General features: G+C 45.0%; 1 protein-coding gene across 1 annotated transcript in view; it reads left to right on the top strand.

Annotated features, from left to right (window-relative positions):
- LTBP1 (latent transforming growth factor beta binding protein 1) overlaps positions 1 to 25,391 on the top strand; it is a 343,539-nt gene that overhangs the window by 276,321 nt on the left and 41,827 nt on the right. The window contains exons 25-28 of the mRNA XM_068129074.2: positions 2,876 to 3,004; positions 13,718 to 13,846; positions 16,069 to 16,212; positions 16,582 to 16,755. Of these exons, the coding sequence (XP_067985175.2) occupies positions 2,876 to 3,004; positions 13,718 to 13,846; positions 16,069 to 16,212; positions 16,582 to 16,755 (576 nt within the window). The remainder of the gene's footprint in view (positions 1 to 2,875; positions 3,005 to 13,717; positions 13,847 to 16,068; positions 16,213 to 16,581; positions 16,756 to 25,391) is intronic.

Raw genomic sequence — 25,391 nt, forward strand, 5'->3', positions numbered from 1 at the left:
CGCGGGAGCTGTGGGTCCACCACTGGGTCGATGCGGCTGTGGATCATCCTCTCCAGAATCTTAAATGGGACGCAGAGCAACGAGATCGGTCTGTAGGACTTGGGATCTTCCGCAGGTTTGTTCGGCTTCTGCAGGGCTATGACAGAAGCACGGCGCCAGTTCTTCGGGAGCTTGGACCTCCGGAGGCACGACGAGAAGAACGAACACAGCCAACCAGATGTTGTTGTGCTCTGGTGGATGATGAACTCCGGATGGATGTTATCACGGCCTGGTGCCTTACCTGGTTTGAGTTTGCTCATGGCCGCACTGAGTTCGGCTGCTGTGAAGTCTCCAGAGAGATTGGCATCGGCGCTGGCCGCCCTGGAGAGAGAAGACACCTCACGCAACGTCAGGTGGGCAAAGTTTTTATCTGCATCCGGGAAGCGACCGTTCTTCAGGAGCTGGGACGCAATGGCGTCTGCTGTCACCGGGCACCTGAATGGCATTGTATTTCTGCCTATCAGCTGGTTGATGGTCTGCCACGCCTTGCCACTAGAGTGGGTAAAATAGATCGACTCAACTATTTCAGTCCATCTGGTCCTACGGGTGGCGTCCAGCTTCTGGAGTAGTGCTGTTGCAGTCGCGTCCACTTCTTCCCTGGAGCTAGCCTGCTGATGGTCGCGCAGGAGATGGCTGCACTCCTCGTCCCAACCCGGGATGTAGTTCTTGTTAAAGCCACGTGGGATGTTTTTCTTTGCTGCACCTAGGAGAACCTTACAATAGGCTGCGCACACGGCGTCCACATCAGCAGCTTCTGGGTTTGGGAGACCGGCTGTTCTTCTTTCCGTCTCTGCAGCAAACGACTGCCAGTTAGCCTTCCGGAAGTTCCATCTCTTGACAGGTCTGCCCGCTACTGGCTGCACCAGTGATGGCACTTTGATGATGAACGGTCGGTGGTGTGAGCGGGGGAACCTGTCAATGACGCGTCTCTCAGGCTTCGGGTCGTTGGTGCGGCACATGGCGAAGGCCAGGTCCGGATTGGTGTAGGTGTTCCAGTGCTCAGAGAAGAAGCTTGGAGGCTCTTTTGGGTCGAACAGCAGCAGTGCATCGGTGTTGGAAGCCCAGTCGCTCAGCATCATTCCGTATGGTGTTGTGTAGTTGTAACCCCAGTCTGTGTGTTGACAGTTGAAGTCACCTGCATAGATGGCAGGTGCAGTAATGGACGGGAGTGATGACGCCATCAGCGCTGATGGAGGAGGCTTATATACGTTGACGACCGATGTTTCCTGGATTTTGGTGACCAGCCACTCGATGTTGGAGCCTGGTGGAGATTGGCTAATGGCTGTCCAGCTTAGTTCAGTCCTGACGAAGGTTTCCATTCCGTGCTGTTTACTGTGGATGGACCCAGCGAGAAGGAACCCAGGCAGCTTGAGGTTGTCGTCAGCTGCACAGTGTGTCTCTTGTAGGAGAACGACTGCTGCCTTGTTGAAGTCGGCGAGGTGTCGTATGACTTCGAGCTTGGCAGTGGTGAGGCCCTCGACATTGAGTTGGAGCACTGACAGGCCTTGGTTTTCGACGGTCGGAATGGCCACCCGTCCTGAAAAGAACGTTCTATGCATTGGTCTTGGTCTTGACCTTGGCTTGTACCTTGGCCTGCCAGCTCGATTATTGTGTGGCGACATTAGTTTCACAATTCTTGTTACTTGTGGGGAAGGCCGCGGAGAGGCTGTCGTCTTCTTCCCCAATGCTGGTCTGATTTGACCAATGCCCAAAACTCCAATGAAAGGAACTTATTTTGCATCCGTAGAAGAGATCCAGAGAATCGTGACCAATGAGCTAGATGGCCTTCAGACAACAACTTCCAAGGGTGCTTTCAAGCATGGTAGTGACATTGACAAGCATGTATAGACTTCCAAGGAGATTACTTTGAAGGCGACCACTAAACATAATTGGAATGTTTACAATAAAATTTTATATTGCTTTATCCTGGAACTTCATTGTCGGACCTCATATGTGGTGTGAGTAAAAATAATTTCCATTATTTGGCATGGGGGCAGTGTACTTTGAATGTGTCTCTGTTTGTTTTTATATTTGTTTTGCCCAGTGAACAAATGAAGTGGAGCCAAAATGTATTTATTTATAATAACATTTATTATTCTCTTTTTGAGTTGCTAAAAATGACCAAACGAAACTTAGAACTGAAAATATTTCCACTGAATAACATTTGCACGATTGAGTTGCTATCCTATATGGTGTCGTCCATATATCATCATCACACACATTGTTGGCCCAACATTATGTAGCATTGTAAGAGGAAGGGAATGGGGCATCTAAAATTACTGAAAAATGTGTTAAATAATATGTGAATGGTCCATATTGTTAGAAGCATGTGCAAATTCGATTTGCCTTTCATTTGCAACAGTATCATCGATCATATCATTCAAATGAGGCTTGTGCTTTGCTTTAGGCCTATTTGTTAAACTCTTTCTCACCCAGAATGTAAAAAGTAAACCTTGTTAGTCTTGTTTAATTGCTTGTTGTACTCGACATCTTGTGGAATGGAAAAATGCCAATGTGATTGGAAGAAGGTAATTAAAATTAATAATGTGCACGATGGAGTGGAAACAACGAGGACAAGATAAGTTGAGTTATGAAGCAATATGCAAGTGAGGTAATTCAAGGGATGCGATGTTTAATGACACATTTCATTTATTTTCGTTCAATCTATGAAGTTGATACTGAGCATCCATTATGCTTTAAGTAGCCATCCCAAAAAATGTTTTCTGCTTTGAAGGAAATTATGTATTTATTTTTAGTCCTGCTTTACTTTCATGTTCACGTGAATTATTGAGGTACTCGATCTCAAGATGCATTTCCCTTCTCTACCCCATGTCAGACGTTGATGAGTGTCAACAATATAGTGAAAACATCTGTGGATCTTGGCAATGCGAAAACACCCTTGGCTCTTACCGTTGCATCCAGACCTGCCCTCTGGGCTTTGAGCTCGAACTGGATCAGTGCATTGGTGAGTTGTTGTTTCTTTTTTAACTTCCAATATTCCCAACTCCATCTCAAATAATGGCTGCACAGTATCTGCGTAGCATGAAAAATGCAATGCTGCAGGTGAAACAGGAAATGCACTGGCAGCCTCACAGGATGGGGTTAGGGAAAGGGGATGGAGAAAGGAAGCAAACTTTGTGATCTAAATTTGTGTTTAAATTAAACACTAAAAATCCAGCACCACCATTTCCCAAAGGGCTGCTGGAAGTGTGAAACAAATAGCAGTGAACATGAGGCAAAAAGGCTCATTAGACTTTCAATGATCAACAATCAACAAATGATTGGTGTCAAAATCTATATTTTGTATGACTTGAGGTGGTGAAGTTGTGTTTGTTGTATATAAAATATAGAAGACTGATTTGCCACTAAAAATCATTTATTTTCAATTTATTGCATAAATATGGGAGGTGAACTAATAATGGATAGCGCGCACAATAGGAAAGCAAATATATTTCACAAAATTTGGAAATTTGATGTAAATGCTGTTTTGTTAAACAACAACAACAACACACAACATGCATTTTAAGGCCATTTTCCCTGCTAGAGTGGGGGTTAGCCTTGCGGTCCCCATGACAATCTTCTCCATTTTGCCCTATTTTCTGCATCTCCCCATGTTAACCCCCTTGCCCACATTTCTTCTTCCACCACCTTTAGCCAGGTCTTCCCCATCCTCTACTTCCTTCTACATTCATTTCCATCACTCTTCTCAACCAGTCACTTTCATCCTTCCTCAACACATGACCAAACCATCTCAACCTGTTCCTCTTCACAGCATCAATCACAGGCTCTATTCCCATCATCTTTCGCAATTCATCATTTGTCTTCCTCTCTCTCAACAATACTCCGCACATCCACCGAACCATTCGCATTTCCACCCTTTCCAGCCTTCGTTGCTGCTCTATGTTCATTACCCATGTCTCGCTCCCATAAATCATAACACTTCTCACACATGCAGCATACACCTTTCCCTTCAGCTTTTGTTGAAGAAAAACAAAATTTAAATAAATACTTTACAACTATGAGACACTAAATGACAATACATGACAATACATGACACGGTAATGATGGCCTAATGGCTTTTACTCTTGTGGCATATCATAATCCCATGTTTAAGCCATGTTATTGCAGAGTTAGCCATATTCCCATGTTTAAGCCATGTTATTGCAGTTAGCCAAAATCCCATGTTAAAGCCATGTTATTCCAGAGTTAGCCAAAATGAGGCTGGTGTTCCAAAATCCGTTTTCTGTAGGCATGGGTTGCAAGATGTTTCACGTACCTGGAATAAATGGCCTCAGCCTACCTTCACTCAGCCTCAGCCAAAGTATTAATAATTAGTTAAATAATTTTAATAATCATAATTTATTAATCATAATAATAATAATGATTTGTTTCATTCATTCTTTTATATTTCCTTTTTACCTCTGCCTGTGACGGTGGATGGAGGTTACATATTCACCCCTGTTTGTGTATTTGTTTGTTTATCTGTGAGCAGGATATCTCAAAAGGCTATGGGCAGATTCGGACAGAACTTGGTGGACAGGACAATTTTAATTAATTGTGTGACAAGGACGAATTTGCTTCGAATTTAGTGAATATCCGGATCCAGATCCGGTTACTACACTCTTCAAGTGATTCTTCATCATTAAAGGGTGGGGCCAGAAACGATATACGTATAGCGAGACATTTCAAAATGTTATGGACGGATCATGACAAAACTTGGTGGATATGTTGGGTATGTTGTAGAACCATTTGTGTACATAAAAAAGCCATGTCCACGTATTGATCACTTCTAAAAAAATTAATAACACTGGGAAAATACTCATTCAGTTACAACCGAAATACATTGTATATCAAACCCACACAGCACAGGGACCCCGAGTCGAAACGAGTATTCTTCCTCGATTCAGCTGTTTCTGCTTCATTTTGTAGTAATTGGGAACAATAGGAGAAGATTTGGTTGGGTCCTCAAAGTGGGAGGGGGTAGGGGAGAGGAGATTGGGGGACGAGGAATTACTGACAAGAAAGTATGGAGTGGGGAGGGGGTAGATTGGGGGACGAGGAATTACTGATAAGAAAGTAGGGAGTGGGGAGGGGGTACATCGGATGATGAGGGATCCCAGATAAGCCAGTATCTTCTCAGTTTGGTCATTTGAACCAGAAGACAATTGCCTTTGTACAACAAAGCTTTCACAGACCTTATCCCTAAATTAGTATTTACACAGGACTGCAAATGAGAGATATGTATATCTTTCCATCACAAAGGCAACTCTTGAGTCAATCAGAGTCTGAGTTATACTCTTAAATTCCTAAGCTTGATTAAATGTAATGCATAGAGTATATATATACACACATCCTTAATAATATAATTAATCCTTTTTCTACAAGATTCTTATAAACTATAGCATAGTATTGTTAAGATTCATAAAATCACTGGACTATTTCTATCTCATTAACAATACATCGGAGTTTGTTGTCATTATAATGCATTTTATCAATTAAGAGGACAAGGGACAGGTTTCAATCGCAATGCCCACGATAACTCGCTTACTTAGAAGTTTTATACTTCTACATTCCTTCATTTTTTGTTTTGTTTAAATTAAAACAATTAATTAAACAACAATTAAAAGGTCCTCAAATTACAAAATTTGGATGTCCAATTTTCCCATTTACCTCAGGCATACACCATCCACATGAGAAGATCTGGTCATTAATAGGCGTTTTCTTGTTCGTTGAATCCATCGGTTGTTGACAGTTCAGTTTATTGTATTCAAGTGAGTCACTGTTTATTATACAGCCATATGAGGTTGTCTGCAATGACTGGTAGATGTTGTGCCAACAGAGGGCGTACAACACGCTACTCCATCAGATGTGTATTGCTTTAACATCAGTTAGCAGCACAAGTATCTCTGCAAACAAACTTCACCTCATACACATGCTCAAATTTTCCAGTTCAAAATGAAGGTTATCACTATTATTTCCTTTATCCGTTTCACCATTATCTGGGCGATACCGTCAGCATGATTCGATGTTCAACACCTGCACCATTTGGCAATTATGATTCCAGGATGCTTTGCTGCAAAGTGAATGCTGGAACTCTGTTTGAGAAAGAGACCGATCACTTATGTGGTCGAAAATCAAGTGTGGACCATCTCCTTCTGGCGTCTTGGTAGCACCTACACTATTGTGCGTAGGAGGTGGGCAAGATCATAAAATGACCCTGCTCCGTACGTAGCATCATTGCCACTCTTGCAGTGAGCCTTGGTAGATCTTGACCACTACATTCCTTCATTTTTTAATATCCAGTTGCAGATGGGATTAACATCCAGTTGCAGATGATCTGCATTTTCACACAGCATGAGTGGGCAGAGAGTGCAGATGAGATGTTGCTTGATCATCCAAACGATGCTTGGTGTGAGCTTGAGATGAAAGGTGCATCGATGGAGACGTTAGGACCATTGTGTCCAAGTGGTCCATAGCCCATGCCAGAAACAGCCAGCGGAGTCATGGAGGCCCAGTGTAGAAAAGGCAAGGCCATCCACTTACAACTCCACACTGTTCAGCAGTCTCATTCAGGACTTGGTTCCTTGGCAGTCGATGGAGTAATGACATCCAGTTCAAGCATCTGGTAAGAGTTGCAGGTAACATGTTGTCATGCCAATGGGAGAAACGCCCTTGACTGTTGACATTAATTCCCATTTGGCTGCTGCTGTGATGGATGTTCCAGGCATGGAACTGAAGCAGGTGGTCGCTTTTAGCTCACGCATAACAGTGTGGTTCAGGTGAATGGTCACATGAGTTCCCAGTGGTGATGGTGAACATTATTTCTCCAAATCTTCCAGAGGATGGTACCTTGGTCATACTTCTGAGGGAGGTGTATGCCAAAATTAACCCCGTCTTTGGCCAGATTTACTGCTCGTAGCTCTTCCCAAAGCAGTTATCACTTCATTTCTTTAAATGTGAGCTGGTCTCTTCATTCAGCCATATCTGAATCTCCTCTCAACACACTCTGAACCAGGTAGAGTGAGTACACCTTAACATGAAGTTACCATCCTCTAACTGATCATGTATATCTTATTACAACTTCATATTCAACAGTTTACTGTTTACCTTTAAAACATTCAAAGATTATATTTTCATATCTATCACAAAGACATAAGGTCCAACATCAGATGTATATTTAAAACAGGACTAGAAATAGCTTTTAACGTGTTCTCAGGTTGACATTTTGAGAACAAAAAGTCAGCCTTTTACAATTTTGGGTTTTTATAACGAAAAAACACCAGATGTTTAACAACTCAGATATCTCTAACCTTATGATTCATTGTCTGACAATTTAAAATTATGTGGGTCCTCGTAATACAAGATAACAAGGAATGTAATCACTATCTTAACTTCTACATCAACAATTTTCCTTTTATTATCACCAAACAGGTATAAAAATGAGTACTTCATACATCTCACAAATGCTTAACTCATGCATTTAAAATATGAATGATCAAAAATTCATTAATAATAGGTAAATATGGTTCATCAAAGATTCCCCACTTCTTTTTTTCTTTTCTTTTTTACTTAAGAAGTTAATAGTTTCTACAGAATAGTGTTTGGTTTTTAAAATGGTACTTGAAGTCACATCAGTTTTCCTGGATTCAAACTTTGGTGATATTAGTTCACTGGCCTTATAAGACCGGCACAATACATAACATCCTTTCTATCATTCTGAATCTGCTCCGTCCATCTGTATCATTATTTGATTCAGTTGTATTATTTCTTTATCTAAGTCACCATAGAGGTCTTTCTCATCTGAGTTCGCATTTGGTTCTTCCCTAAGCAAAATTTCATGGTTAGTTATTTTGTTCAGGCAAACTGTCACCAAGGCTTTCAAGCAAGCCGCCACCAAAACTATTGCCAATAACAATGATCAATTCAATAAACAGATATTGGAATATCTTAACTGCTACTTCCCCAAATATATATATCCCAATCTTGCAAACATTTGTTCAATTCATGGAATTTTGCTCCCTTATCCCTTAACTCTTAGACATTTTATTTACAATCATTCCTGTTTTTATTCTCAGATTTTACAATTTCGTAAGCTTTGCAAAAATTATATATATATAGATCTTTATATTCATCCAATGGGTTTTTTTTTACACCTGACAACTGTCACACTGTAACATTTTTATAGACCTTTGTAAATATCTTCCAAATCCATAAATTCCCTTCTTTATTTACCAAATACTTCTCTACAACTTACGTGTGCAATTACAATTTTTATTTTCAATTAGTTTGACCTTTATGGCCGTAGAAGTTGCTATTTACATCCATTACATTTATCTACCAAGCGATTTTACTCCCGCATAAGACCTCTACAAAATTTAAAACCTGGGATTTCTAATTATACTGATGTCCATCAATTCCCTCAGGACACCTCAGGATGTCCCTCAGGACACCCACACCCTCACACCCTCAGGATGCACACCCTCAGGACAATTAGGCTGCTGGTAACATTCCACTGCCATAAATTCATTCCATTTTTCCTCATAGCACAAATTAAGGATGTTTTCACTACCTTATTTATTTATACATCCATTGATTTGGAGATGTCTTCCATCTTCCATAAGGAAGAATAATAGCTATATGAGTCTTAGTAATATCTCCCTTAATTTACCCAGCATCTCAAAATTATTCACTCTCCATTCTCCTTCTATTAACCAGGGACTTTGTCTAAATTCCAAAGCTTCATTTGGTGAAACACATGTGTACAAACCACTGCTCCTTATTCAGTCCCTTTGTATGTTGTAGAAAATATCCGAGTAAGAGTTACTCTCATATAGCTGTTTCTTGTCTCTATTTCTATGCAACTAGTGAGTACCAATGACACCGGTATGCAAATATAGGTGTCCCAGGTTATTGAAATATATATTGCAGGTACATGTAACATCATGTTCTGATTTTAAGCTACGTAACAGCACATTCGTGTTCCGCCTCTGGTTTGAGGTTCACAATACATTCCGTTGAAAAACTCACAGTAGTGGTTGAATTAATTAATTATACCATAATATATGATGAAATATGCCATTCATTATTTCTCTTGTGATATTTATACCATATATTTTTCATGTTAACAACTAATAAAACCCAACCAACTTGATCCATTGCTCAATCTGACTTGTTCGTTTCCATTTTCCATCCTTATTAAAATAATTTTTTTCATCCGTATTTTATTAAAATCAAAATATGTTGAAGTCTCGTGTTGCATTTATTTTATCAATTCGGCAAAATTTTACACAGATCAAAATTCCCTGGTACTTATCAAACTCCATCCTAGTATAAATATTACCATTTTCAGGAATTAATTGAAGAAGAAGTCTCCTTCCTCTCATCATCTGGCTCTTCTTAGTGAGCTCTTTCTCATATCACATCTGTGTCTGTCTTTATAAAAAAATGTGAGCTCTTTCTCATATCACATCTGTGTCTGTCTTTATTAAAAAATGTCATCTATCCTTACAATCTTGGGTAATTTCCTGGGGTTAATTTTCCCAAAGTTATATAATTACTCTTTAATTGGTGAATACAACCTCTTCTGCCTACAAACAGTGTCATGTCATCATATGGTCATTACCCCCCCCCAAAAAATGGCATCCTTATTTGTGTCTGTACTATTATTGTTGACATATCAAGGTAGGTGTCATTTCCATAAAGTCTGTCCATCAATTTTCGTCCACAAATTTTAGAAACACAGACGATATCCACGTATTGATCACTTGTAAAAAATTTAATAACACTGGGAAAATACTCATTCGGTTACAACAGAAATACATTGTATATCAAACTCACACAGCACAGGGACGCCGGGTCGAAACGAGTGTTCTTCCTCGATTCAGCTCTTTCTGCTTCGTTTTATAGTAATTGAGAACAAAAGGAAAATATTTGGTTGGGTCCTCAAAGTGGGAGGGGGTAAGGGGGGAGGAGATTGGGGGACGAGGAATTACTGATAAAAAAGTAGGGAGTGGGGAGGGGGTACATCGGGGGATGAGGGATCCCTGATAAGCCAGTATCTTCTCAGTATGGTCAATTGAACCAGAAGATAATTGTCTTTGAACAACAAAGCTTTCACAGACCTTATTCCCAAATTAGTATTTATACAGGACTGCAAATGAGAGATATGTATATCTTTCCATCACAAAGGCAACTCTTGAGTCAACCAGAGTCTGAGTTATACTCTTGAATTCTTAAGTTTGATTAAATGTAATACATCTATGTGTATATATATATATACACACACACACACACACACATCCTTAATAATATAATTAATCCTTTTTCTACAAGATTCTTATAAACTATAGCATAGTATTGTTAAGATTCATCAAATAACTGAATTATTTCTATCTCATTAACAATACATCGGAGTTTGTTGTCATTACAATGCAGTTTATCAATTAAGAGGACAAGGGACAGGTTTCAATCGCAATGCCCACGAAAACTCGTTTACTTCGAAGTTTTATACTTCTACAGGTAGGTGACAAGAACAAGCCGATTCGATTTTGGTTAAGGTCCAGATGCAGATCCAGCCTGTAAATGGGATACAAAACATAAACTGTTCAGTTTGACGGAGGTATGCGCTCTCCCGAGTGCCATTCTGGTTTTTCATTTATTCATTTTCTGTGTCCTTGCATGATGAATTTGTTACCATGATAACTTGTGAACCTCCGAAGGGATTTTTTTAACAAACTTGGTACAAAGATGTATTATGATGGAATGATTAACCGATTCGATTTTGGGGTCAAGGGTCGAAGGTCATGCGGAAACATTGTGTTTTCGGGTTGTCCGTGCTTCTGTACCTGATGATTTTGTTTCCACGATAATTTGTGAATCGCTGAAAGGATTTTTTTTCAACCAAACTTCGTACAAAGGTGTATTATAATGCCAAAAAGTACTGGTTCGATTTTGGGGGTAAAGGTCAAACAAAGGCCATTTGACATATATCTTAAAGTAGCAGATTTTCATTACCATGATAAATTGTATACTGCTGAAGGTATTTTGACAAAAGTTGCCATAACAATGGACTGCAATGCGAAAATGAACTGATTAATTATATTTTGGGTTCAAAAAGTAAAATTCCTAAGGTCAAGTGCCCTTTAATTGAAAGTCTATGTTCCTGCAATAACGTATGAACCACCGAAGCGATTTCAACCATACTTGACACATGTATGGACTGTAATACAAAGATGAACTGATGCAACTTTACATTGAACAGATCAAAGGTCATGTGCCCTTTGAAAATAATTTTGCAGACCATGACTCGAGCTCGAAGCATCTGATATTATCACTCTTCTACTAACCTGTCTTCTCTCTGTCTCTCTCAAGGGACCTTTAATTAATTATTGGTGTGACCTTTAATTGAGATCAAATGTAACAGTGGGTTGACATCTAACGTGTGGTTGGCAGATCCTTTGACACATTCGACATTCTAGTTTCCTTTTATTTATTTTATTTTCTTTGCAAGATTGAGGCTCTGAAAGAATTAGGTGATGGAGGATACGAATTGGTATTAGAGTAGTGGGCCAATGGTTGGACACCAAAAACAATGGAAAGAATGAACAGTAAAAAGAGGAGAGAGACAACAAGAGGAAACACAGCAACCTTCAAGAATAAAGTTGGACTGGGCAGGGTCAATGGGAGGAAAAAAGATTGTGGGTAAGGATGGGGGATGGTATTTAGCGGTGGTGCACCGCCTCGAAAGAAGAGTGCAAATGAACAGTCTGAGGAAGGATTTTTTTTTTTTTTTTTTTTTTTTTTTTTGGATACTGAATCGAGGCTCGTGAAAGAGCTAACATTTATTTCACAAACAAATCAACCAGACAAACAAAATATACAAAAGAGGGAGCGGAAGCCAAGATGGGGAGAGAAGGGGAAGCACACAACCACAACATTTGAGAGCAGGGAGAAGTGTGGGAGGGAGAGGGCTTGGGGGCAGGAGGCATGGGAAGGGGAGGGGGGGGGGGGGGGGGAGAGGTATAAAACACATGGGGACCGAAATTAGCGGGGGTAGAAAAGATCAAGGTTTTGGATGGGGGAGGATAAGAGATGGTGGTGAACAGCTGTTTTAAAGACCTGGAGGGTAGAGTGGGATTGAAGAGAGTGAGGGAGTTTGTTCCAGAGGCGGGAGAAAAGAGGAATGAAGGAGTGAAGGTGAGCAGAAAGTCTTGATTGTGGCAGTTTAACCATAAGAGGGTTGCAGGCAGATCTTGTGCGACCTGTAGGAATATTTGGGGGACAGAGCCCAGAGAGGGCTGGGGGGGCAAGGCCAGAGAGGAGTCGGTAGAAGACGGAAAGACCACCAACCTGCCTGCGGTGAGTGAGTGAAAGGCCCTTGGAGTTAGCTTCATCGCGGGATATTCCAATGATTCTGAACGCTTTGGTTTCAACAGCGTGAAGACGGGCTAGGTGTGAGGCAGGAGCACCAGACCAGAGGGGAGAGCAGTATTCCATAGAGCTGCGGATGAAAGCCTTGTATGTGGTGAGGAGCTCAGGTGTGTCAAGGAAGGACTTCACACGACGGAGGATGCCCAGTCGGCGACTGGCTTTGGAGGCCAGATTTGAAATGTGGTTTTCCCAGGAAAGATCATGGCAAATAGTGAGACCCAAAAGCTTGAGTGACAGAACTTCTTGGAGAGGATTATTCAGAAAGTGGATGGGAGGGTTTTCCAGTCATTCCACAGACCGGAAACGGTGATGAACAAAAGAGTTGAGGTGTGCCGTCAGCCTAGATTTTGGAAGTTTAACCAGGATGGGGTTACAGAAGAACACATGCATGTTGGAGATGCTGGGGAGGGTTGTAGGGCTGAGATAGTAGGGGGGCTAGACTGGAGGACAAGCAGTAAAAAAAAAAACCACAGGCCCACTTACTGTGTACGTGCGTGCTATGTGACACCAATGTTACACCAACAGTCCTTGCTCTTCTGCCTCATCACTGGAGATGCCAATAATGTTGAGAGCCTTATATTACACACAATCCAGGAGAGATAGATGTGATGTTGTGGTGTCAGCCCATAGAGGAGAGCATTTCTACAAAATGAACAAAAGGACTTGTTGGCTGTGAGTACTTCTTATTTTTCAAGGAAAGACTTGGGACCACGGAGGATGCAAAGTCTGTGACTGGCTTTGGAAAGAGGTTGGTTTCAACTAATTTGGTTTATTGGACTATTTGTGACTATCTCGTTTTAAGAACTTTTTGTAAAACCATGATTTTGTTCCCATTGCGTCATTCAATTAGTCGTCCGAAGAATTAAATAAGTTTTTACGGGCAACTTTCCGTTTATTTTTTCAAAAGTAAGGGTTATAATACTCTTCGTTCAAACACTACATATTATTTTATGTGTGTTTGTCTGTGTATGTCATGTCTTAACTATTAATTTGATGAAGCACCATGGGTTTAGGATTTCGAGCTTTTTGGTTCTAGAGGTGCCAATATACGCATGCTTTGGTGCTCAGGCACAGGGCTGGTATGTCTGGAAAATTGACAAAGCATTCCAACTCTGAACAGAGACAGGAAACCCACATCCTGAGATTGGTACTGCGATGGACTATTAATCAAGCATTTGTTGATAATTTTTCTTGATTTGTGTGGATTAAATTTTGTTGATTGTCAGTACTGACTGTGTGTAATACGCAGACATTGACGAGTGCCTGACGGCTGCTGACATCTGTGGTCCAAATTCCTTCTGCAAGAATATGGAGGGGTCATATCGCTGCCTGTGTGATCAGGGATATCAACAAGCCATGCAGGGAAGAGGATGTGTGGGTATGTATGTATACAACAAACAACAACAGGCATTTTAAGGCCATTTTCCCTGCTAGAGCGGGGGTTAGCCTTGTGGTCCCCATGACAAGCTTCTCCATTTTGCCCTATTTTCTGCATCTCCGCTTGTTAACCCCCTTGCCCGCATTTCTTCTTCCACCATCTTTAGCCAAGTCTTTCTCGGTCTTCCCCATCCTCTACTTCCTTCTACATTCATTTCCATCACTCTTCTCAACCAGTCACTTTCATCCTTCCTCAACACATGACCAAACTATCTCAACCTGTTTCTATTCACAGCATCCATCACAGGCTCTATTCCCATCATCTTTCGCAATTCATCATTTGTCTTCCTCTCTCTCAACGATACTCCACACATCCACCGAACCATTTGCATTTCCACCCTTTCCAGCCTTTGTTGCTGCTCTACGTTCATTACCCATGTCTCGCTCCCATAAATCATAACACTTCTCACACATGCAGCATACACCTTTCCCTTCAGCTTCAACGACACTCCCCTCCTGGTCACCACGCCACTCAGTTCACGAAACTTCATCCATGCACATCTCACTCTAGCAACCGTTGCCGAGTCTGATCCACTTTCTCCATTCAGCAATGTATGTATGTATGTATGTATGTATGTATGTATGTATGTATGTATGTATGGAAAAGTACTGCCATTGTAGGATCAAAAGTTCAAAATGTAGATTTGCCATTTTCTTTAATCCCAGCAATTTGGTCTGACAGTAGAGGCGACGATCTGCAATTGTGTAGGTAGGTATTCGACTGTCGCGATAGGGAAGCAACCTTGTAATAAGTTCTGTGTTTTTAGGCGGTTTGTCGGGATAAGAGTATACCTGTGAACAGAACAGGATGTTCGGGTGTTAAATAGTGTCGGGAATAAGATAACACCCCTTGTGCGTCAGACCTGGTAATCATTCCTTTGTCCCTTATGGCAATGCATACACATATAAACACTTAGATAGGCCCTTTAGTGCACACAGTAATTAAATCCCCTTCCTTTACAATGACTTTGGGAAACAGGCAGGAAGCCAGATCGGGGCACTGCCGGATGGCCGCTGCCAGCTACACCTCCCGTAGGCCTCGCAACATCGAGTGACACGAGCTATAACCATGCTACAGGGAACGTGTGATTGGTTGGCGCGGAAGGCCGGTGCGGGAAGCACTCGGCCAATGAGAGGGTGCCAGCAAAACAGAACATTGGAGGAGAGTCGAGGAAGGTTATAAAAGGGGGCGCTGGACGACAGTTTGTCTCTCTGACTCGTCTGGGCTCTGTCTCTCTCTTTCCTCGCTGGTCTCTTGTCTCTGCACTTCCCTTCTTGGTCTTGGGAGGTCCCTGGTGGTCGTTGGTTCGCCATCTTCATGGTGCTTGGAGCGGTGCTCGGTGCTCGGTGTTTTCGGTGCTTTGCGCGGGCGGGACCTCGTGTGCGATCGATTTGGAGCTTGGAGCGAGGCATGCCGCTGAACAGACGAGGCCGGGGCGAGCAGGTCGTTCGAGGCCTGGTGGCGCACGAGCGGGGCCGAACGGAGCCGCGTTTGGACGGCGGACACGACAAGACGACGGACAGTTAAGATGCACCACATTTCACACATTTCATACATGCCATACACTTTATTTTCCTTTCATTCATTCCTGTGTCCTGTTGTTGAGTCTGGTGGGTGGGATCCCAATATAGGATTTAGTTTATTTGATTACCGTCGCGTTTCTTGTTATCGGTTCCATGGAATAAATCTCTATTTTTGTACATTAAATCTTGTTTGTTCGAGTTCATTTATTCCCTGCAGGATCGGAGCTGCCGTCGGTTCGCCCAAGGTAAGCGCTTTTGCCGCATCGTCCTCTTCCCTTCCTCTTCCCGCGAGTCAAAGCAAAATCCGTGTTTGGTCGTCGCCTCCAGTAGATCCATTTGGTCCATCCGCGGTCCCTGGTGTTAACCAGAGGGATTCGCACGATAGTATGTATGTATGTATGTATGTATGGAAAAGTACTGCCATTGTAGGATCAAAAGTTCAAAATGTAGATTTGCCATTTTCTTTAATCCCAGCAATTTGGTCTGACAGTAGAGGCGACGATCTGCAATGAAGCAGTACATCACTCGTGTCCCATCTTTCCGGTCGGCGCCATTTTGCACCGCTTTATTCTGATAGTTCATTGCCTGGACTCACAACTATGGTGCTCATTGTCATGTATTTCATGAACTGGTGTGCAGATGTGAACGAGTGTGAGATGCTGAACCGCGTTTGTGGAAATGCCTTGTGTGAAAATGTCGATGGGTCCTTCCTTTGTGTGTGTCCTGACGATACACAGGAGTTTGACACAACTTCAGGCTTGTGCATAACCATCAGAGCACCTGGTAAATGAATCGCAACATACACAAAAAATGGTCTCCTTATTCTCATATGACTTTCTTTGGCCATTCGAGTTTTGAGATTGCAATTGATTTTGAGACATTTAATTTGCATTAAGGTTGCCAAGGTCCATTGAAGCCATTGTATCTTTCAAAAAGAGAAGGCCATTGTGCATTAGTACCCTTAACAAATTCCTTGCTTCGAGTTACCTATATAATAAGCATTTCCTGCAATAGGTGGAAATGCTGGAGTCTGAATGAAAAATCATGATGAACTAAATTAGTTTTTCCAATTGCCTAAGTTTCCTTGCATTTTCTTTACCTCCGTCATTGAAATCTCCACCCCTGACCTTGTGGCCTTTGTGTTTTGTGTAGCCCCTCCGAAGGTTTCAGTGGAGGGAAGGAAAGAGTGTTATATCAACCTCAATGATGTTAACTTCTGCGACAATGTGCTGGCTGTCAACATTACCAAAGAAGAGTGCTGCTGCACCATTGGTGCTGGCTGGGGTGACAACTGTGAAATATACCCATGTCCCGTAGTTGCCTCAGGTGTGGTGAACAACAAAAGCATCAAATGTAAAAGGCTGTGTGGCACAACGTGAGATACAAAAAGACCTCATTCTACCTGTACGTTATCACCATGATGTTGTACTTTATGTGGAATCATAGCAATTCTCATCATTCAGGTCAGATAAAATAATATGTCAGGGGATTTAGAAGAGTTAAATAGATAAGAATTGAGGAATCGATTATATATGTATATATATATATATATATATATATATATATATATATATATATATATATATATATATATATATATATATATATATATATTGTTACAGATACGACTTTGATGGTATGGTGGGCCGAGCGGGATGGCCGCCGTATCCGTACAAGTCACCCCGATTGCACCCGGGGTTGACTAATCGCGCTATGCTAGACCAATGAAGGAAAAAGAAGACACCCGGCTGGGTTATAATGACACAATACGACACCAACGTTTCGATTCTCAAGTATATTCGTACGGAAAAAGGTTAGATTACAGGGGCTAGAGGTATATTACAGGAAGACAGGCACTTAGACACACTCTTATATTAACCCCGGACAGACGACAGACACACGGGACAAAATGCTGACTCACACGGGGGTTGATGAAAAGGAAAGGCAGGTCGCGATGGCTCAAGGTGCACTCTCGGCTCAAGGCAGAATCGACCCGGTCCGGTCCAGAGATGCGGGAGGTTTCACAGCGCTCGGAGGGGACGTTCTTTCACAGGCGGGCCTTTCTCTCTCAGCGCTCGCAGGTCCTTCTTTCTCCAGCTCGGGGCGCATCTGACGTCACGTCCGCTACGTGGCCGCGTATATCCGGCGGGGAGTGACACGCCCTCGGCTCGCTAGCGCCGCCCCAGATGGAATCGGTCCGCCCTTCTGATTGGGTGCGGGGGGTTACCAGGCTCCGCCCTTGAGGAGGAGCTGACAGCCAGCCCCTCCGTGGTAACCCCGTGGAGCGCGTGGTCAATGGCGCTAATCGAGCCGGTGTGAGGACGCATCCTCCCCCCCGCGCCGCCGCGCCGCCCCCATCCCCTCCGTTGCTGCAGCCATAGTTGGTTGGGGAAGAAGATGGAAGGAGGTATGGAAAAGGTCCTAAACTCACTACTGATGCCATATAATCACATTCTGGTGCAACGAAGAGTCATAATTAATGGAAACGAGGCCTTAACTGACATAGACTAAGAATAACTAGGAAGATGTCCGAAAGTTGTCTACGTGTGGTGCGGTGGACCTGGGCACGACATTTAATGGGGGAATAAGGGGAAGGTCGGCTCTACTGATTGTTATTTACATGCAATGGGACTAGGGAATGGGGGATTGGGGAAAGTTGGGGAGTATTGGAGAAAATAGGGGAATATTTACAAGCGGATATGGAGGCCAAATTCCATATTCGCAACATTGCACCCTTCTCTACCCTCGGGGCGTCCCGACCCGATAAATTTTTACCTACTTTAGTGTGGCACGCAATGTAGTTCCCTCTACTATTAACTCTACCCTGAGTGCGACAGTTTTACAGATATTCACAAATGAGTAAATATGTCCCCCTGCGACGTTGCACCCTTCTCCTCACAGAAACACACCCACAGGATAACCGAATCCGGAAAGAATTCTCAAACTAAACATACAGCTGGTAGGGAGCATTATTTACAAGACTACGCTGCTATTTACACTACGATCCAGGACCTGTTTTTGGAGGAACACATGCAGATGTTATGCATAGAGAGAGCGCGCTTGCCAACATCGATACACCAACCCACGAGTGCTCTGTGGCCGACGGCCTTTAATAACGTGCAGAGCACCCTTCCCGAGCATCAACAGCACCACCCCACCACCAATCGGTGCAGTCACCATTGTTCATTGGAATAAAAATAAATTCGACAACCCCTAACCCTGCAGGTGTCTCTTGCTCTTCTTGTGGTGCACTTGGTGGTGTTAACTATTAGTGGTTCACCTGTATGGCATAGGTGCCACGTTGACCCATAGGTCCATCCCCGGGTGGTGCTTGGCCGCAAACGAACTGCGGTCCATTGTGGGTGGCCACAAACATTGCGGTCCATATGGTGTATCGATCCCGGCAGCAAACAGCGAAAGTGCAGGCCCACAACTGCGCAGCCAGCACCTCTCTCTCCTCTCTCTCTACCCCAAAGCCAGATCCTCGGAGGTGGGAGACAAAAGAAGCAGACAAGTGAGTAAGGTGGTAAGGGCGCAAAAGTGCACGCAATGTAAGGTGATGCACACTGGGGGCACATGGGAACCAGGTGAGACAGGTACGTTCCTATCGTACGCCCCCCCCCACCAGGTAACCTACATGGCCCCTCCCTTACCCCTTACTGTATCCACACAACACAACACTACCCATAAACATCTACTTTACAAATCAACAAACATCCCTACTGTCTTCCCCGTTCCTCCCATAAACCAAATTCGTCTTCTCTCCCTCCTAACCAATCAAATTTGCCATTTTCAACTCAACATCAAAATTTGCCATCACCAATTCATCATCAGTCCCTCCTAGGGAGGGAGAGATGGAATCACCCCAATGTCTCATCCACGTCGTGATGCGTCTCACAAATCCAACAGCAATTCTCATTTCTGCAACACAAACAAAGAAAACACAGGTGTGGAGTCATCATCATCACCACAGGTAAGTGGCTGCGTATGGTGCGACAGGTTCATCAATCCTAACTATCTCCTAAATGACTTTAACAACTTTACACTACCCGGGGTCTCTCTCCGGCCAAACCATTGGCCCTCTTACACTATGGGTTCTAAAAACCAATTCCCATTGGCCAAACTGTGGTGCTCTTCAATTTGGGGTCTCACTCCCCCGATTCATCTCCCGGTGCCCTCGCACAATTTCTGGGCTGCGGCGTGTACCTCTCCCAGTGGGTCTACCCACCTGCACACCTCCACCACTGCAGTTGCCTCCGAGCTTACCTGCTCCTTGCCCTAACCTAACTACCTGGGGAAGGCCCTCTGGCACTCTCCCCACTCCGTGCCCTCTCTGGCACTGGGCTGCCCGATCCACACCCGGGATCCTCAGGCACCCACTCACAACTACCAGCTCCCAGAGCCCACCTGCGGCCTCACCTGGCCGACATCCTCACAGTGGTGGAGTGCCCAACCAACTACACACACTAACAGGCTACACGCCCAGCCATTTCCACAACACTAATGCACCCATCCACAACACCATTCTGCCACCGCACCACAAATGCCAATATCCAACCACAATTTACCTGCACCCTCTACCTAACACTTACACTACCCGCCCCGGGTACTCGTGAAAGGGGTCCACTCTTCCCCCATCCACACCTTCGCACCACGCACACCACTCCATACCACTTACTCCAACTCTCTCCACACACCTGTACTTGCACACCTGTGCTCTCACACCTGGTGCCACCTGCACCCTTCTCTCCCCAAGCGCATTCGCGCTGATCCACACACTCACTACTCATACACTGCTCCACACACCTGTCCAGTTGCACACCTGTGCAATCACACCTGTTCAATTCTCACACACACACGGCATCATCTCAGCTAACTACTCCCTTCTGAAACTTGCGCTTCCCAGTCGTCCCTTTAAACTATTGCGCTCCCTCGTCATTATCATCCACACTAATCTACCTGCGTCCCTACTACAGGTATCAGTCACTAACTAAACTTAACGTCACCTAATGTCAATCCTCGCTAGATCCCTACACACCATATCCTAACCCACCCGGGCTAGTTTTCACTGCCATACACCCCATAATCTAGTGCTCCTTTGCCCCCCCCTGTGAGGGATGGTGGATTTGCCATCCCACCACATCGGGGGTCTCTCACTATCAATTTTGTACACCTAAATTTCAACAAATCAAAAATTTGCCAATCATCTGCCAATCACTGTACCATTACCAATCATCACTCTGCCAATCCTTTGCCAATCATCAAATTTTGCTTTTCTCTAATTTTGGGTCCAAAACACTAACCTCATCACCCAGTCTACTCACTAATACCTCTCGGTGCGCCAATTCCTGTCCAAAGCCCGGCTTCGTAAAGCCAAACAATGGATGCTGGTTGTTTTGTGCCAGCGGCTGGATGCGTCCGGCACTCGGTGCAGGGACGGGGGCTTACCCGGGCCGAGATCCCACGCATCACCTCGGCGTGGAGCCATCCAATGTCCCGATCTCGACCTGCCGGCACGTCTCAACAAAAAGTGGTCGCCATAACGACCCTTCCTATCCAGCTGCCCGCTCCGCCTAGTGGAGCACGGACGCGGCCGTCCCACGCGAGGCCCAGCGTGGATCGCGCACGGCGGTCCTTTCGAACCCGCCGTGGCTCGGATCCCCGCTGGTTCTCGCGGCACGCGAAGCCCGGCACGCACCGAGGGCCCGATTCGGCTATAAGTCGTTCCAAACTCTACCCCGTCTAACGTCGATGCTTCACCTGCATGCTTACATCCCGCAGCCCGTTCCTTGCTCACACATCCAGCCGTTTCCATGCTCCTCGTACCGTTCCTTACACACCCAGGCACCCTCATTCCACTCACAGCCTTGGTCACACACCTGACCACCGAACACTTTGGCACACATTCGTTGGTAGCACACCTCACCAAAACACCTCTTCGCGCCCCCTCCTCTGTCACCTCCTCTGTGACAATCACAGGTGTGCTCTCATTCGCACACCCAACCACGTGCCTCACTACCAATTCCAGCGTGCATTCCCACTCACGCTCTACCATTCCAGGTGTGCATCCTTCCATCCCAGGTGTACATCCTCGCTCACCTGTCACAACTAACTCACGCTCCATGTCACTCTCACTACTTCCACCTCCATTCCTGACAGCGCACTCACCCTTACTCTTGACAGCGCACTCTTTCCCCATGCACCTGTCCGTCACACACCTTTCTCGCGCACACTCTCCCGTTACACCCTCTGTAACACTCACCACAGGTGGACACTCTTCCTTACTTCTGACAGCGCACTCTTTCCTCATGCACCTGTCCGTCACACACCTTCCTCGCGCACACTCTCCCGTTACACCCTCTGTAACACTCACCACAGGTGGACACTCTTCCTTACTTCTGACAGCGCACTCTTTCCTCATGCACCTGTCCGTCACACACCTTCCTCGCGCACACTCTCCCGTTACACCCTCTGTAACACTCACCACAGGTGGACACTCTTCCTTACTTCTGACAGCGCACTCTTTCCTCATGCACTTGTCCGTCACACACCTTTCTCGCGCACACTCCTGCGCACACTCTCCCGTCACACCCTCTGTAACACTCACCACACCACGCTTCCATGTGCTCCCTCGCACACGCGCTACGACCGACTCACTCTCGCCAGCACACTCACTCCTTGGCACGCACTTTTTCCTCACACACCCCAGAGTCGGATTTTCTCGCACACCTCCTTTTTCGCACACCAGACCGGTCGCACACTTCACCAACGGCCTCTCACGAACACCCGGGTCCATCTCGACCCCCAAGCTCCTTAAATCCCCTGGCGCATCATACGCACGACCATATTGGTCACCACTTACACCGGGTCCTCTTCCTCTTCGCTTCTCCTCCATCACCTGCGAATCCCTCATCCGGTTAATGAGCACATCATCACGATCCAAACACAGACTTTGGACCAATTCTTTTATCTCCTCTTTTATCTCTTTGTTATCCCCTCTCCGTCGCTTCTTAATTTCGCTCACCCCTTCTTCCACTTCTTCTAATTTGTGCCTCACCTCTTTTATTCCCCGGTACGTCTCCTCAAGCTCGTCCTCCAAGGCTACCTTGACCGTTTCCATGTGCGTCCTCACCTGCCGGTCCTTCGTCTCCATTACCTCTATCACCTCGTCCAACCTCGTTGTCAGTCCCTCACGTACCATCTGACATTCCCTCTTCGTCGCTACCAAGTCATCTTTTAGTTCTTTCTGTGTCGCCTTTAAACCTCCTAATACCGCAGTGTTCCTTTGAACCTGCTCCACTAACTCCGTCTGTCCCACCGTCAGCTGCTCCACCTCCTGCGTCAGGTCCTCTATGCCCCCTTGTAACTTTACAGTCCCCTTTCTCACCTCCTTCTCCATGTGCTCCTCACAGTGCCTCACCTCCTCGCGCACTCCTCCGACCTCCTCACTCACTCCTCTTCTGATCTCCTCTCCCATCACTTGCATCTCCTGCCCAGATGCCACCCTCATCTGCTCCATTTCCTCCCTGTGAGCATCCAGTTTGGTTTCTACCCCCATTCTGACCCCCTCTATCTGCTGCCCCATTTGGTTAACTTCCCTTTCCGCTTGGTCCCTCATGTCCCTCAATTTGCCTTCCATGGTGTTTTCTAACCCCTCTAACCCATCTTTCACTCCCTCTATTTGATTCTCCTGGGCAGCCATTCTATTTTCTACCCCCTCTAACCCATGTCTCACCTCTTTTATCCCATTGTCTAACCCCTCAAAATTTTTGTCTAACTTCTCAAAATTATTGTCTAACTTCTCAAATTTCATGTCTAATCCCTTAAAATTATTGTCTAATCCCTTAAAATTATTGTCTAATCCCTCACTGGTACCCCTCGCTTCGTCCCTCATTACCCCCAATTGCTCACTCCGAGCCCTCGCTTCGTCCCTCATTACCCCCATTTGGTTTCCCAACCGCTCACTATCAGCCCTCATTCCCACCATTTGTTCCATAAGGGCCCTCATTTGCAGGAGGAAAAGGTTCGAATCCACCAGGGGCGCTGCCACGGTCGCGGGCGCGGTGACCAGCGAGGCGCCATTTTGCGCGCCCGCTTCTTCGTGCGTGACGGCGCTATTTTGCGAACCTGCCGCCCTCACTGCTTCGCTCTCCTCCTGTCCCTCATTTTGGTCCTGGACCGACCCTGCTTCACTCTCCCCTACCGGACCCCAGCCGTCTTGATCCGCCATAGCGCGACTTGCAAAATTCGAGTTTCGTAAAACAAAACAAATTTCGGCCGCTCCAAATTTTGACCAAATTTTTTTTTTTCCTCTATTCGTTTTTTTTTTTTCAAAATTTGGTCGGGCCTCGAATCTCACTCCCGACACCAATTGTTACAGACACGACTTTGATGGTATGGTGGGCCGAGCGGGATGGCCGCCGTATCCGTACAAGTCACCCCGATTGCACCCGGGGTTGACTAATCGCGCTATGCTAGACCAATGAAGGAAAAAGAAGACACCCGGCTGGGTTATAATGACACAATACGACACCAACGTTTCGATTCTCAAGTATATTCGTACGGAAAAAGGTTAGATTACAGGGGCTAGAGGTATATTACAGGAAGACAGGCACTTAGACACACTCTTATATTAACCCCGGACAGACGACAGACACACGGGACAAAATGCTGACTCACACGGGGGTTGATGAAAAGGAAAGGCAGGTCGCGATGGCTCAAGGTGCACTCTCGGCTCAAGGCAGAATCGACCCGGTCCGGTCCAGAGATGCGGGAGGTTTCACAGCGCTCGGAGGGGACGTTCTTTCACAGGCGGGCCTTTCTCTCTCAGCGCTCGCAGGTCCTTCTTTCTCCAGCTCGGGGCGCATCTGACGTCACGTCCGCTACGTGGCCGCGTATATCCGGCGGGGAGTGACACGCCCTCGGCTCGCTAGCGCCGCCCCAGATGGAATCGGTCCGCCCTTCTGATTGGGTGCGGGGGGTTACCAGGCTCCGCCCTTGAGGAGGAGCTGACAGCCAGCCCCTCCGTGGTAACCCCGTGGAGCGCGTGGTCAATGGCGCTAATCGAGCCGGTGTGAGGACGCATCCTCCCCCCCGCGCCGCCGCGCCGCCCCCATCCCCTCCGTTGCTGCAGCCATAGTTGGTTGGGGAAGAAGATGGAAGGAGGTATGGAAAAGGTCCTAAACTCACTACTGATGCCATATAATCACATTCTGGTGCAACGAAGAGTCATAATTAATGGAAACGAGGCCTTAACTGACATAGACTAAGAATAACTAGGAAGATGTCCGAAAGTTGTCTACGTGTGGTGCGGTGGACCTGGGCACGACATTTAATGGGGGAATAAGGGGAAGGTCGGCTCTACTGATTGTTATTTACATGCAATGGGACTAGGGAATGGGGGATTGGGGAAAGTTGGGGAGTATTGGAGAAAATAGGGGAATATTTACAAGCGGATATGGAGGCCAAATTCCATATTCGCAACAATATATATATATATACACACACACACACATACATATACAGTCACGTGAAAAAGTAAGTACACCCCATGTAAAGTTTTGACTTTTTCAACATATTTCAACATACAGCTATTTGATCTTCATTTCAACAATATTGATAGATAAAGGTGATATAATATTACAAATATCATGAAACATTTACATTTTGTAGTCCATTGTATAATTTAAAGAAACATAAATACAAATTTCGCATGTGGAAAAAGTAAGTACACCCTTGGCTCTAATAGGTGGTATTGCCCCCTTTGGCAGAAACAACCTCAAGTACACGTTTCTTATAACTGTCTACCAGTCTCTGACATCGACTGGGAGAAATTTTTGCCCACTCCTCCATGCAGAATTATTTCAGCTGTGCGATGTTTGAAGGGTTTCTTGCATGCACAGCTCGTTTCAAATCCCCCCACAACAACTCGATGGGATTTAGATCCGGGCTTTGAGTTGGTC

Source organism: Myxine glutinosa, chromosome 9, assembly GCF_964187855.1.
Source record: "Myxine glutinosa chromosome 9, kmMyxGlut1.1, whole genome shotgun sequence".
NCBI lineage: Eukaryota > Metazoa > Chordata > Myxini > Myxiniformes > Myxinidae > Myxine > Myxine glutinosa.